This window comes from Xiphophorus maculatus, chromosome 15 (assembly GCF_002775205.1).
Source record: "Xiphophorus maculatus strain JP 163 A chromosome 15, X_maculatus-5.0-male, whole genome shotgun sequence".
Lineage (NCBI taxonomy): Eukaryota > Metazoa > Chordata > Actinopteri > Cyprinodontiformes > Poeciliidae > Xiphophorus > Xiphophorus maculatus.
This window is the reverse complement of record NC_036457.1, coordinates 15,388,128-15,403,429: the sequence shown is the minus strand read 5'-3', so window position 1 is coordinate 15,403,429 and position 15,302 is coordinate 15,388,128. Positions and strand designations below refer to the sequence as shown.

Below are 15,302 nucleotides of genomic sequence, written 5' to 3'. Positions count from 1 at the left end.
ATTTATTTAACCAGGTGAGACAATTCGGTACTAATTATTATTTACAACACCGAGCTGGGATGATGGAATTTGCTGGTGTGTTGGAAAAAACAAACAAACAAAAAAAACATGTACATTCTGTGTATCTTTTCTTTCACTTCACAAATATGTGCCATTTATGTTGAGTCAAAAATAAAATACACAATAAAAGGTACATTTTTACCCCTGTATTAAGTGCTATTGTATTCAGTAATGTCCCTTAATAATTCTTCCACTACTGGCCTCCAATGTTTGTTACTCAGTAGAACAGAACAGCAGTGTTTGTCCATTGGCCGCTTGACCAGATGACGCAAATCTAATCTCCTTAGGGACACAAAGTTCTCCAGAATCATGTGCCGTTTTTCTTATTGTTGTTTACTTTATTAAAGACAGTAGCTATAATGATATACTTACTGTTGCTAAACAAGAAAGCAATGTTAAAACTATTTGTAATCCATAATCCCTTGACCTCCTTACGCGACCTATTAGCAGCTCGATGGCAGATACCGACGGCCCGTTTGCTTCTCCTGATTTGTCAGACATTGCGGATTGACTGACCTTCTTTAATCACTTCATCGCTTCAGAAGAGCTGCAGCTCGGCTGAAATGTGAAATTCAAACAGACACGCAGCTTTTTTCCCGTCAGAAAACAGACCATCGGAGGGAGCGCGTCGGCGGCTCCCCACGCTCTCAGCTTGGCCCCGTACGCCGCATGCCACGTCGGTCCTCCGGGGCCAACACGCAAAAAGAAAAACTGGGCGAATTATAACCACACAGTAGCAAGTCGGGCCACATGGGATCAACAGCATTCACATTGCTCTCTAATCCAAATTGCATTTGTCAGTGTGTGTTTGTACGCAGCCGAAAACACACTTGCAGGGATGAAAAGAAAAGCGAAGAAGACGGACTGATTAAAGAGGCTGCAAGACATCACCTAAACAGCGTTAGCTTTTTTTGTTTGTTTGTTTGTTTTGTTATTGCTAGAGAATAAAAGCTTTGCAAAGTTAATATAAATATGCCTGGTTGATTAAACACTACAAAGCTGTGGAACATGACTCCCCTGTGAGTTTGAGCTTTTCTGCAAATTCTATTTCAGTTTTAAGCACAAGATTTATCAATGGCGTCTCTCGGAGAAAAGATGATCACGTGCAGATCATTTGTTTCACGTACGAACAAAATTTAATCCTCATTTCGTGTTTCTGACGATCACTTTACCCAATCGTCTCTTTCCTCGCGTGCAAAACGCGTTATTTAATTTAAAACAGGCAAGTTTAAACATAGTGAAGCCGACACGAGTGACATTGGCCACTCGTAATGTCACTCGTATCGGTTTGACACAAAACCGCTCGTTTCGTATCAGCTCCACCTTCTCAGGTGGAAGAATCGACTATTTGTCTTAGACACGACAACTGCGTGAGGAAAGATGCTCTGGTCGGGGGGTGAAACGACAAGTGTGGGATCAAATTTAGGCTGGACATCAAGCTTGAACTTGCTTGAATTCCCACAGTGGGACACGGTGCTGGCAGCCTGATGATGTGGGACTGCTTTGCTTTTCAGAACAAACAGGAAAGTCGGTGGAAAAGGCTGCTCTCCTTTCTTTTGACTGTCACCATGCCTCACCCTGAGAACAGTGAGCTCAGTTTGTTGTTTAGATTTTTGCTTTCTGGTCAAACATGCTGTCTTTTTCCTCGTTCAAACGTTTCGTCACAAAGGCAATAAAATAGTTGCGGGACACAAAAAATGTGAGTTGTTATATTTACAATTGTATAATTGGATTGTGTTTTCACTGTTCCCTGCTTATGCTGAAATGAAATGCATCAAGTTGCTCAATTTTTCTGAAATGATAATAAAGATGTAATGTAAACATCAGAGAGGATTTTTTTTTTTTTTTTTTTGCGTCACAAAAAAAAATTTTGAGCCCATTCACAACAGGAATGAAACGTCACTCTTTCTTACCGTAGTTTGTACGATTTATTGAATAAATGCACCCAAGTCTGTATCTGAATAAAATAAATGCCTCGATAATTGAGGCCCTATTTACCATTATATTAGAAGAAGGGTGGGGGGAAATCCATTAAAAAAAATTAACACTCTTTGTTGTACTTAACATTTTTCATTTAGGAAAATTTGTTTCTTTCTACATATTTTCAAAAAAAAAGGCATTAATGAAAAATAAGATTAATAAAATAAAACTAAATTCCGCCGTACTTCAATTGTGTGTGTGTGTGTGGGCCGCACAAAAATCACCCATAAGACCACAAAAGGCACACGGACCGCACGTTTGATAACCCTAGTTTGGATTAAAACCTTCCTAGGTTTTCATTGGTCCAGCGAAAGAACAATATGCTCATTTAATGCAACACAAAGAAAAAAAACAAAATAAATAACTTTAAGGTCTCTCCCCACCTTTCATCTGATCTGAGTTTTATTTTATTTTATTATTATTTTTTTTTGTAAAAACAACATATTTTTCAGTTACATCGTTTTCAACATCACATCGTTTGGCAGTGAACCACGGAGGGAGCGAGCATCCAGCTAATATTGCTCTGCTTCCAGTGTCAGAAACATCAGTGTCGGTTTTCTGGATGCGCCTTTTAAAAACCGAACTTCACACAGACGCCAGAGTGAGATATTAAGCTGAATGCACGCTCCTTCACACACACACACACACACACACACACACACACACACACACACACACACACACACACACACACACACACACACACACACACACACACACACACACACACACACACACACACACACACACCTACGCACAATAGAAAAATAGTGGTCACCAACTGAACCCAGCTTCAATTGATTCAAATACTTTTTCCGTACAAAAAAACCCAACAAAACAAAACAAAAAAATAAATGGCTATGAGGAATCAATTTAAAGTCATGACAACACAGTTTAACAGCCTACAATCTATAGGCTAAAGGTGTCAACTTTAACTGAACCTCTATCTGTCAGTCCTGAACATCTTAATGCAAGAGAAACAACATATATATATATATATATATATTTATAATATTCATATATAATGTGCCATGTGTGAACGTTTGATAGCAGCATCTGGATATTTTGCACTGTGGGTTTGGACACTAAAGCGGAGGGCAGGGCAGGTTCGGCTACACACACAGCACCGCCGTCTGGGGGTCCATCACCTCTTTTCTGTATTGCTCCAGCCAGTTCTTCAGTTCCGAGATCCGGTAGCCCTCCGGGCCCCTCCCACCCTGGTACACCACCCGCTCATCCATCACGATGTAAAGTCGCTCAAAGTAGGCTCCGTAAGCGGCGTTGGACGAGTTGTCCATGTTGTCCACCACCACGTTGCTCTCTGGCACCTCGGTGAACATCAGCTGCGCGGCTCTCAGCCGGTCCTCCAGGCAGCGGTGCTTGGGGATCTGGTAAGGCGCGTCGGAGCTCACCCAGCCATCCGACGGGTGCGCCTCCTCGATGTACACAACTAAGAAGTCCGCGATGTCCGCGTACTGCCTGACGACGCGCTGGAACGCCGCCAGGCGCGTCATGAACGGCGGTCAGGAGCAGCTGCCAAAGTTGAGGACGAGCGGTCTCTTCCCTTTCGTGCAGTCCAGGATCCGGATCTGCCGCCGCTCCTGGACCAGCACCACCTCGGTGTTGGGGGCAGCCTCCCCGAGGTGCGCCGATTTGAGAAAGTCCAGCTTCTGGCCGTGCCACACGGCCCTGAGGGACTCCCAGGTGAACATCTTGTTGGAGTCGGAGACGCACACCGGCGGGTCGTCCGGGCTGTCCGGACGCTCGCCCATTTTCAGCAGCACTTTTCTCCTGATGCACAGGAAATCCAGGAGCCACAGCATGACGGCGGCCAGCAGGAACCGGGGCAGCAGCATCAGGCACAGGGCTGCGTGTTTCAGCGCCCTCGCCATTTGGACACCGCCGGAGTCGTCCATCATCTCTTCCCTTGCCGATAGGACGACACCGAGGCAACTAATATTCAGTCACCTTTAGCCATTGGAGAAAACAATCTGACGCAGGCAGGACCTCTTTTTATAGGTACAGCAGCATTTGAATAATAGAAGAAAAAAAAAAAAAAAAACACGCCTCCGGTACCCGCACCGCCCACTCACATGGAGGGGATTACCTCCCGTCAACTCTGAGCTTCAGAAACACAGAGGTGGGGAGTGAGGAGAGCAGCCTGGATGGCTGTCAGTCCAGATGCCTGTTAAACATGACACTCCTTGTGAGAACGTGCAACCGAGTGGGCCGTTTCCCCGCTCCGTGTTTATTGTTTCCGTGGAATGGTGGGGGTAAACCCAGGCGTTCAGTTCCCGCACACACACCGCAGGTCCTGCGAGTGGGGGAAAACATTTGTCTCATCCGCCGGGAAACTAGAATCACTTTGTCACGATGCCAGCCAGCGGCCGCCAGACGGCGCTGCAGTGACGCCAGACAAGAGGCCCCGCGTTTCAGAAGCAGCGAGCACCCCACGATCACTTTCAGCGAGAAGCGGGAGAGGTAGCAAACTGATGGTTTTCTGGGAAAATTAAATGCAGGAATTACATATTGGTAAAAAAAAAAAAAAAAAAAAAAAGCTAAAGTTTTGACCTATACCCAACCTGGTGGTGACAGCATCATGCTGTGGTCCAGATTTAAATCAAGTTAAGAATTTGTTGCAAGATATCAAGAAACTCTCTTTTTTGTAAATCCATTCACTGAGTGTGAAAACTTGGTGTTTCTATAAAGGGTCGACTCAAGGGGGCTCAAAGTTTATTGTTTGGAGAGAAAATCATATTAATTTATTGTAGGTGAAGATTAGAAGACAGGAAACAGACATCATAAAACCTTTTCAATAGGTTTTAGTTAAAAAAAAAATCATGTTCATTTCTGCGTCTCAAATCAGATAAGGGAAATCTTGAATTTTTCGGATTACGCACGAAACGCTATGCGTGGCAACCCCCCCCCCCCCCCCCCCCAAACAAACCAAAAAACTAAACAACTAAATCTGCAAAACCAAACGGCAGTGGCAACTGTGTGAAAAATATAAGGCAAGTTCTGGAAAAAAACAACAACAAAACTTCAGAACCCGAGTGGAGGTTCACCTTCCAGCATCACTAAACACTCAGCCATGACTTCAGCTGAATGATTTCACATCAAAAGCATATTCATGTTTAGAGTGGCCCAGTCAAAGTCCAAGACAATCCTGTTGGAGCATTGCTCCTCCAAGAAGTTTTCCCATCTAATCTGGTTGGCCCTAATCTGTTTTGCCCAGAAGAACAGGCTGAAATTTCAGCTTCCAGATCTGCAAAACGGGTGGAGACAAGAGCAACGATTCAGAAATGAAAGCCTGGCTGCGCTAATTGTTTTCAGTCGACTAAATTCCTGTGTTTTTGGCCAAATTCTCTGGCTAATGGTGAACGAAAGTCACCGGATCATGCTCATTACTTTGAAGTGACACCAAATAAGTGTTTCCCAGCGCAATCACTGTTAGGTTTTAATTATCTTTAATTCAATTAGCCTTAGCATTGTGTATCTTCGCCGAGGTATTTCATCTTGTCAGCTGAATTTCCCGCGTTCTGCTGTCCAGATTTTTCCCTCGGCGGCGCTTGTTTGGTAAACAGAGCCTTAATTAAGTTTAACATGGGGATTATTGAATGCGTTTCGTCGGGTCCAGCTATAAAACAAGGCCGGTCCGATCTTTTGCTTCGACCCCCAAATCCTGTTACCTCACCCTGAAACTTTTTCCAGGTGTTAACGAGATGGAAACCATGTGACTGCTGGGCTCTGTTTCTCTGACTTAACAATAGCAGCATGTGTCCAATCATCTCCTCCGTCCCGATGCGCCGTCGTTCTTCCTTCCCTCCTTTCCCGCTTTTTTCTGTCTCTCTGTCCCGACTGTGTTGGAGGTCTCCCCGTATGCTTCGCAGGTTAGCAACAGAGTATGTAATGTCTTATAAAAGTTATTTAATTATTATTTTTTTACTTTGATTGTTTTAAATAAGAAGTATTGACTTTGAAAATTACGAGATATTGTTCTCTCGATGATGCGGGGCTTTAAAATAACTTAGGATAATTGGTTACATCGTTTCTAAATGTTCTTTTAACGATTATTACTGGGTTATTAGCATGTCATATAAAGTGCTATTGAAATATAACCATATCTGACCTGCTTATGAGCTCAGATATTCTTGAATCTGATGCTGTGGGTCTTTTGTTTCTGCATTACGTTGGTGTAACTTTCTTTTTTCCCCAGTGGGATTTACTGTACAGTACCCTCAAAAAGTATTAACGGGTTTCCCCCTTCATCCCAGTCGGATTTTACGAGACAGACAAACAGTTTTTTTTTTTTTTTTGTGGAAATACAATCTTCAAAGTGTGGCGTGCATTTGTATTCAGACCCTCTATCTCTGACGCCCATAAATAAAATCAAACAGCATCATAAAGACAAAGGAGCAGAAAGCCAATCAGACAAGCAGCCAAGAGGCCCATGGTAACTCTGGAGGCTCACAATAGGCTTCTTGTATAGGACCTACTGGGATTGATTAAATGTTGACCCCCTATGAAAATCTTGGATGGCTTTAAAATTGATTTTCTTCTAATTGATTAACACAATTAGACGTCCATATGAGTTCTCCTTTCCGCCCCCCTTTTTTTTTTTTACCCAGTGTTGTTTGTCATCATACCCCCTTCAAAAAGCACCGTGACACTTTTGGGTCACTCTGGAGGAGTTTTGTCCAAGACTTTTTTTTTTTTTTTCTTTCTTCAAAATTCTTTCAATTCGGCCACATTGAAGGCTTTCTTGGCACAAATAGTCTATTTGAGGCAAAACCAGAGCATCTCAAGAAGATTTAAGTCCAGCATTGTGCCAATCCAAAACTGGACAACACACCTTCAGAAAGTTTCCCTTTTCCTCCAAGACCAAGGTTTTGGAGTTCATCAAGAAATGAAATGGGGAAATATAAGTTAGATTTTTGTGTTATGCTTGGTTAACAGTATTTTAGGCCTTGGAGCTTTACAGTAGATGCAGCTATTATTGTTTTTTTTGCTGTCTTTCTTTTTGTTGATTCAAAAGTACTGACCTTAATTAAAGCCAGTGAAACCTGCAGAGCTTTAGACGTTGTTCTGAGTCATTTTGTGACTCCTGGAGGAGTTGTTGCTGAGCTCTCTCAATAAATTTGGTCGGCTGGAAATATGAATAACGACCTACTCTGGTTCTGTGGAGTTTCAATGGCTTAAAAATATGATTAGGTGCAGTTAATTCAATCAATGTTTGCCCCCATAATGAACTCAATCATCATTTGAAAACTGCACGTCGAAATTGCTCAAGTTACCTCTGCCTTATTTGAAAATTTGCTCGATGACTCGAGACGTCTGTGTTACACGAGAAAAGAAAACGCAGGGGAAGAAACATTTTTCCCAGCACTGTAAGCAGATCTTAGAGACGTTTTTTCCGCCCAAATACTTACACTCGCATAAAACACTTTGACTGTCACTCACTGTAAATCTCCACTGAGTGTGTAGCAGCGACAATGAAAGTAGAACAGTAAATTTAGTTGGACTGTGCTACTGTGACCAAAATGAACACCAGATCGCATTTAAGGAGCAATAAGTAACGAAATCCCGCATAATTCCGGAGGGATAACGGCTTTCTCTTGCGCCAATGTGTTATGCGTTTAAAGCTCATTTTTACGCATTCTAAAAGGTTTATCTGAAGACAGTTTCAATCTGCTGCGTGTGAACACAGCTGCAAGTGCTCCGCTCGCCCAGCTGAATTTACAGCTCAGGCATCAGCGTCCGACGCGGTGGCACAGCGTTTGGCGCAAGGGATGAGTCCAAATGCTGCCCTTTTTTGGCTTAAAAAACAAAACAAAACAAAACACACAATCACAGTGTCACCCTGGCCAACCCTGTCTGGCTCTGCACTTCCACCTTCTGAGTAAGCTCCTCCGGTTTCTAAATGAGGCCATTCAGACGCATGACTTGGTAACCGAGGGCGAGCTGACCTGCTCTGCTCACAAGCAGTGGCAGCAGTCTTCAACACAAGACATATGTGCATCCTAATCCAGCCCAACCCTGTCCTATTGATCAAAGTAAAATGAAAAGAGAAAAAAAAGCATCTTTATATCTCATTAATGCAGAAATAATTCACAAGGTATTTTTTTTTTTTGTTCTGCTTTGAGATTGATGTCCCGTGGGATCTGACACAGATCTTGTGGAAGAGAGAGGTTCTCAACAGCGTCGTGCCCAAGAGCTGCCATGGCATAAACACAACCGCCGTAGTTAAAGCGCTTAACCACAGCGATAGAGTGAACTAATAAAGATGGCAGAACAAAGCGGAATTTGAAAGTACCCAAACAAAGGAAGCTGGGCACTGTTGTCTCTGCAGTGTTTATTTTTTTTTACATGGTTTATTTGAGAGATGGAAATGTTTGGCAAAAAAGTTAGAAAGTTTTTAATTTGCAAGAAAGGACTTATTTCCTCCTCTTAACAGGGACACACTTTCTGTTTGTCTATTCTTTTCTCTTCACTGACTAAGCAATGAGAAATTAATCAGTTAATCTCCCGGTAAATTGCCCATTCTGGTGCTGGCTCAGTGATGAGTCAAGCCTAATTTCCTCCAAACATGACGCCTGGCATTTACACCAAAGAGTTCGATCTTTGTCTCACTAGACCAGATCGTGTTGTTTCTGATGGTCAGAAAGTCCTTCAGTGGCTCCAGACAGGGAGCCTTGTGTCTTTTAGGAAGGACTGGCTTTTGTCTGGCCGCTCTACCACCCAGGTAGGTTTGCTGCAGGGATGGTCGTCCTTCTTCGCCAGTTTGGACGGCTGGTCACCTCTAGGAATAGTCCTGCCAGTTCTAAACTCCTTTCATTGACCAGTGACGCAGGCTACTGAGCTCAATGGGATACTGACATGTTTCGGTATCCTTCCTCAGATTTGTGCTTCAAGACAATCCTGTCTCTGATGTCTACAGACAGCTTATTTGACTGAATGCTTTTTGTCTGATCTCTGATTTGCACTCCACTGTGAAACCTTACATAGACAGATTTGGGCCTTTCCAAATCAAGTCCAATCAACAGAATTTACCTCGAGTGGATTCAAATGAAACATCTCAAGGATGATTGGTGGAAAAAGCTCAGTTTTGAGCTTCAGTGAATATTCATATAAATTAGATTTTCTTTATCGTTTTTTGGTTTTCTACTTTTGATATATTTGCAAAGAAACCCCAAAACCCTTTACCAAATTGCCATAATGGGGTACACTGTATGTATGCATAGACTGCAGTATAACAAAATGCAATGTGAATATTTTTCCGGGTGCACCGTAAATAATTTCCAGTAGTTTTCTATTTATAGTTCACAGTCCTATTTTTTCCATCACACTTTTCCTTCCACTCAACTTTCCAGTCATTTTTTGGGGGGATATTTGTGCTTGAACCCAATGAACATCTAGCTCAGTGAGCAATGACATCCTGTGTCTTACCCTTCTCATGGAGATTATTAATGACTATCTTCTCCCATGATTGTATAGGCCATAACAAGCAATCTATAATAAAAATCTTTTTGTGTGTTATTTTTTTAATTAGCTAAAAGCCAGTCTCTTTCCAATCAACATAAGTAAACTCTGAAAGTATATCAGTCTATGTATAGCACACTTTTTGAACTGATTATTGAAATAAAAAAACTTTTCAACCATATTCCGACTTACTGAGATGTGCTTTTCACGTATTTCAAAGAGTAATCTCCTCCATCTGAACTGATGAAACACAGCGGTAGGTGTTTTATAAAGAGAAGAGCAGAGAACCTGGTGAGAAGCAGCCGCGGCAAACCAGATGTGCATCTGTGACGGCTGTTTCTGTTAAAGCATCTACATGCTAAGCTCACTTTGTAAACATTGGAGCAGAAATGAATGCCAGATCCCACACACAACCAAGAGATCTGAAAATTGTGTATTGAGCTGTAGTTGCTTCCTAAACCTCTGAGGTATTTCCTAAGCAAGGTCAATTGTGACAAATATGATAACTCTGACCAGATGGATAAAAATACATCACATATCCTTAACTTTGCCTCTGCAGATAAAAGAAGCAGAATCAAAACATTTTTCTTACGTTGGCACTTAAAGTGCTGCGTCTTCGATTTTCCAAGAACAATAACTGAACAGAAAGCACTTTGAAATTATATCAACCCAGACGTGAGTCAGATATTTCCTCCCTGTGTGTCTTCTTTCAGTTTAGAAATGATAAAAAAAAGAAAAGAAAAGTGCACTCAAGGCTTCCAAAGAACTGGCTCCAATCAGCTGTTGCACAACGCCTTTTATGTGCCTCGTATCTTTTAGGAATGCGACCGTATTGAGGTATGTACCATGAAAAGAAGCATCAACATTTACCCAGTCATGGCTCTGTAATCAGGGATTCTTGTGTTGTTGGTTTCTCCTCTGCTCGGTTTACCCACCACTGTGATCTGGATTAGGCCATTTGCCGCCTTTGGTTGTTTACATGGAGGCTAAAGGAAGAAAAGGGAGCATCTGTGTTGGCTTGTGATGAATTCCCTGCCTGTGTTTCTTATTTGGGGGGAATCTGATTTTCCCAGAATAATAAAAGAGCTTCGGAGATCAGATCAGATCAGTCCGAGTTTAGCTTTGTGCAACCTGACAGACTGAGGGGTCCATCACAGAAATACAAAGTCAGCTAAGCTTATTAACTCTGTAAAGACTATCAACATACAGACACACTTTTATCATGGTGCTGTCCTTACACATGCAGACACACAACCTTTGCTAAGTTGCCTAATGACTTGATGGGATGAACAGGCCATCGACTTACCTTCACTTTCACTTCCTAGATTACATCCGCTGCACTCACGGTAGATGTTGTCCCTCCAAACCTAATCTAATCACTTTCACCCCTGGGTGGGGTGGGGGGTGATCTTTTGTTGGGTCACACCAGCATATTAGGGTTATTTAATCTTGGAGTTCTTGGTAAGTGGGCTGTAAATAATTGTTTTTTCAGGGCATCTGTAAATTGCTGAGGAATGTGGCAGCAGGCTAAACGTCGCCAGCCCAAGATGGCCGAGGAAATCTTTAATTCTTCAGCTAAACCAACTGGAAAACAGGAGATAAACCTCTTACTGTGTGGCTAAACCGCAAACTATGTCACCCTCACAGCGCCCTCGCTTCAAAACTAACTGAAATTATCACCCTACATAAACCCAACGTGGGCGATCAGAGTGACTAAATGCAATGTCTCAGACAAACAAAGATGAATCTTTTTCTACTTTTTTTTTTTTTTTGGTCTTGGATGCCACATTTTCAGTATTTCATAGAAAATATAAAGAATGTAAAAAAAAAATGGCGTAAAAAAAAAATATTGAATCCTCTCCTTTCAGTGTTTAAAAAAAAAAAAAAAAAAAATTCTTCTTATATCAGAAAAGATCAAGGCCTGAGCCTGCTGGAAGCCTGCATTCATTAGACACAGCCTGGTTCTTGGCATCAGAGCTCGGGTCATGCAAGGACATCCCAGAATAGGAAAAACAGCTTTGACAGTGCCTGCAGCAAAGCACCAAGAGTGGCAGGCATCCAGCTTAAACCACTGTTCGCACTAGGGCCACTGTAAAGTCAATGAACACACACAACTCAGGAATGAGACGCACGCTCAGTGCTACACCTATCATTAAAACATAAAGCTCAGGTGTTTAACCATGCCTGTTATGTCACCTAACACGATGTATTCACCGAAAGCTGAAGCTGGGTTGCAAATTCATACATTGTGAATACAGAATGGGGAAAATACAGACTTGTCTCTTTATGTTCCTTAAAGGCTGGAGCTGGAGTTCCTAAGCAACCATCAAGCTAATCCGTCTAGGCCAAAGTGGCTGGCGATTTATCACCTCAGATCCCCAGCATCTTTTGTCCAAAGCATCCTTTGATATATCCACTGTCCTTCTTTTACACCTAATCACTTTTTAAAAAAAAACTTTTTACATTTGGGTCATTTTCGGGGGAGTAAAAGACTTTGAAAGATCTCTTACAGGATGCGGTTCGCTGCAGTTCGTCAGATCCTGTGGACATTATTCATGTACCATCACCAAAACCTAGCAGATAAAAGTGGATAAATAAAAAGTGTGTCAGCGGAATAGATTTAATATCTCAAGGAGATTTCCAACACTTGTTTAATTTTGTCTTGGACAGGAACTTCGTCCCATTTTTTAGGAGTTTCCGCCTCATCAGAGACTCTCTGAGGAGAAGTTAAAAGATTGCTTAGTTTTTCGAAATTTTAATTAATCTTCCCTTGAGTATGATTTTTTTTCTACTTATTGATTTGCAGTTTATTTATTTATTTTTTTTATCTCAAAATTATCTAAATTGTTTTTTTTTTTTTTTTTTAAATCTAGGTCCTAGATGAATCTTCTGATCCTTTTGTGTCAATAATAGTTGTTGTGTGAAGGTTTGTGTAAACAGCTGCCAAAAATCGTAGTAAATTAATTGCTGTTCAGGGTCCCAATTTAACTGAAATCAAATGAAAAGAAAAGAAATGCAGAAAAATAGAAAAGTGAACAGGATTTTTGCAGGGCATTCAAAAGTATTTCATTTTAATATTTAAATATATAAAAAAAACCATTTTGCCACAGATTATATCATAAACCTGCATGTTTGCTCATTAATTTCTTCTTCTTCTCTCCAACCCAATCAAAGTATTCTGCTCCTTAAACTGTTTTATTAGTACTTCCTTGACGGAATTACAACCAAATCACCTAAGAAGTTACTTACTATAAAAAATATAGAGTGTGTGGAAAAATGATTTGACCTTTGACAGAGTTTGTTTGTCTTTGTTGTCTTGTCCTGTGTGTAAATACAAAAAAAAGCCTTTCCAAATCAACGTAACTATTACTAAAACAAAAGTATATTTAACACAAATAGGTCAGTAAGTTATTCACTCAATATGTAAAAGTGAATCTAAAAAAAGTATAAAAACCTAACTTTCTCAAACTTGCTGAGCCTAATAAAATTTGATTTGAGGTTCTTCATTTTGCTTTCATAGTTGAGAAATATAATGTCATGTTACACTGTTTAATAAGGACAATGTGATGCCAGAGTGTTTGCATTCAGCACTGCAGAGAAATAAATGTTTTTATATCAAACTAGAGACTTCGATGCACAACACTGTTTAAGGCATGATCAAATACTTTGGAAAATGTGATTATATACCCGGTAACCCTGCTGTGGCTCTAAATACCACAACAGTAGACAAAGCAGAACAAAATCTCAACGGTTGATTTAGAAAATTACACTCGTCTTCCTAGCAGGACAAAATGTTGTTCTGAAAACACAATAGCGTGGAAAACAGGTCATTTAAGGGAACATAAATCACCACATAATTCCCACAGAACAGTTGCACAATAAGAAAAACGACATGTTCCAAAGTACATCACAGAAAGCATGTTTCTAAGAACACAAGTTTCTAGAAAACAACATTTCACAGGCATACGAGACTTATTTAAATTCGTAGCTGGAACATTTACTGTAACACCCGAGGGGGAGAAGAACAAGAGTTCACAGAAAAGACAAACAGCTATGGTGTGGTCGAACATAGTTTCAATTTGCACTAAAGCAACGCTGCACTTCTGGTGAAAATCCACTGTGGTAGAAAAATGATTAAAAAATTAGCTTTGTACAAGATCTAGACAATTTCATTATCTCCACTTCTCTCCAAAGCTAACAATGTTATTGACAATTCCCACTATTATGCAGTTGCATAATAATGGGACAAAACTTGTTTTTATACAAACAGAAAACACATGCCGCATAACGTGAAATGTCCATAACATTATGAAATGTTATGGACATTTCAGAACAGTAAAATTTAGGATTGCTGTAACACAGAATTAAAAAAGAAGACACTCGAGAGAGTAAAACAAACATAACAACTACAAGTACTGTAGCTGTTGTAATTTCCAGCCCAGCAGATAGTGATTGAGAACTTTTGCAAAGTTCGTCTCCGTTTAATTGTATTTTTTTTTTTATTGTCTCAGGGGAGCCTACTTCTATACTCCAATTTGGAAAGCATTTTAAAAAAGATCCCAATGTGTTTTTCTTAACATTAAACCCTGCTCTCATGTGAACTGGGGGGTGGAAACGAGGGAGCAGAAAAATGAATAAATGTGAAAGACAAAAATCAAACTTTGAAAGTGAAAACTTTTAATTTTGGGGGGTTTTTTTGTAGCTCAGTACGACTCAACAATCTGGAATTCTGCTTACTGCTTTATAGGATCTTAATATGCCCTGTGATTATATTGTGAGTATAGATTTTTGTATAATTTGTTTCACCTGGGTGGTTAAGGCACAAGGTTTATTTGTTAGTCTCCTACTGGAGAAATTTATGTTGGACAAAAGGTGCTGCAAGCACAGCCTGTAAATGCATGGTGATGCCTGTTTCCAGTCATTGGTGGGCGAGAGGTGGGGGTGCGCAGGATCAGCAGTTCATCCCAGGGCAACACACAGAGACATGCAATCTTTCACTAACATTCATACCAAAGGGCAAATTAAACTCTCCAATTAAACCAAGATGCATGTTTTGAGGCTCTGGGAGGAAACTAGATTACTAGGAAACAAACCCACAGATGCAAACAGAGACCACACAGCAAACAGTAAACCGATGAAACGACGGAGCTAACATTTGTGTTGCACTGTGTGGGTCATATTTACTGATTTTGGGACTATTCGGTGTACAGTTTAAGTTAACGTCTGAACATTATTTTTTTATTTCTATATTTTAAAAAAAAGAACGGTAAAACATGAAGTTAGACATATTTATGAATGTCCAAGGATTTTACTGAATTTTGAAACTAACCCATAAATCACGTTTGCGTGTCTCACCATTTTTGATAACGGCTGTTTTATGTTGTGTGTCGTTACGAAAAGAAACTTCCTTTTTATATCTTTACTTCTGTTAGTAACATCACTTTACCGTGAATGCTTTATTATAAAATATTTTAACGCCTTAAATTTAAAATGGAAGCATAACATATGAAACAAAACAATTTTGAAAAAGAAAATTTAGACCACACCAGACAATATTGTGAACCTATATGCTCTGTTTTCTTAAAAGCAATGACTGAAATGAATCAAGTCAATTAGTAACCTAAAACCTATACCTAGTGCTCCCTGAAACCTTTGGACCTGACTGGTTGATAAGAATTTTAAGAAGTTGAGCAAAGTATTGTTTACATAATTTGGAGGCTACTGTCACATGAGCCGTTTTCACCTCACATCACTCGAAAACTAGCTCAATAAGGTGAAGGTCC

General features: G+C 40.6%; 1 protein-coding gene across 1 annotated transcript; it reads right to left on the bottom strand.

The window, feature by feature from the left end:
* Window positions 1-1,969: 1,969 nt before the first annotated feature.
* LOC102224805 (thyroxine 5-deiodinase-like) lies at window positions 1,970-4,058 on the bottom strand. The gene has a single exon (XM_014475738.2). It carries the CDS (start codon window positions 3,957-3,959, stop codon window positions 3,153-3,155), a length of 807 nt encoding a protein of 268 aa, XP_014331224.1. The 5' UTR covers window positions 3,960-4,058; the 3' UTR covers window positions 1,970-3,152.
* Between the last annotated feature and the right edge of the window lie 11,244 nt (window positions 4,059-15,302).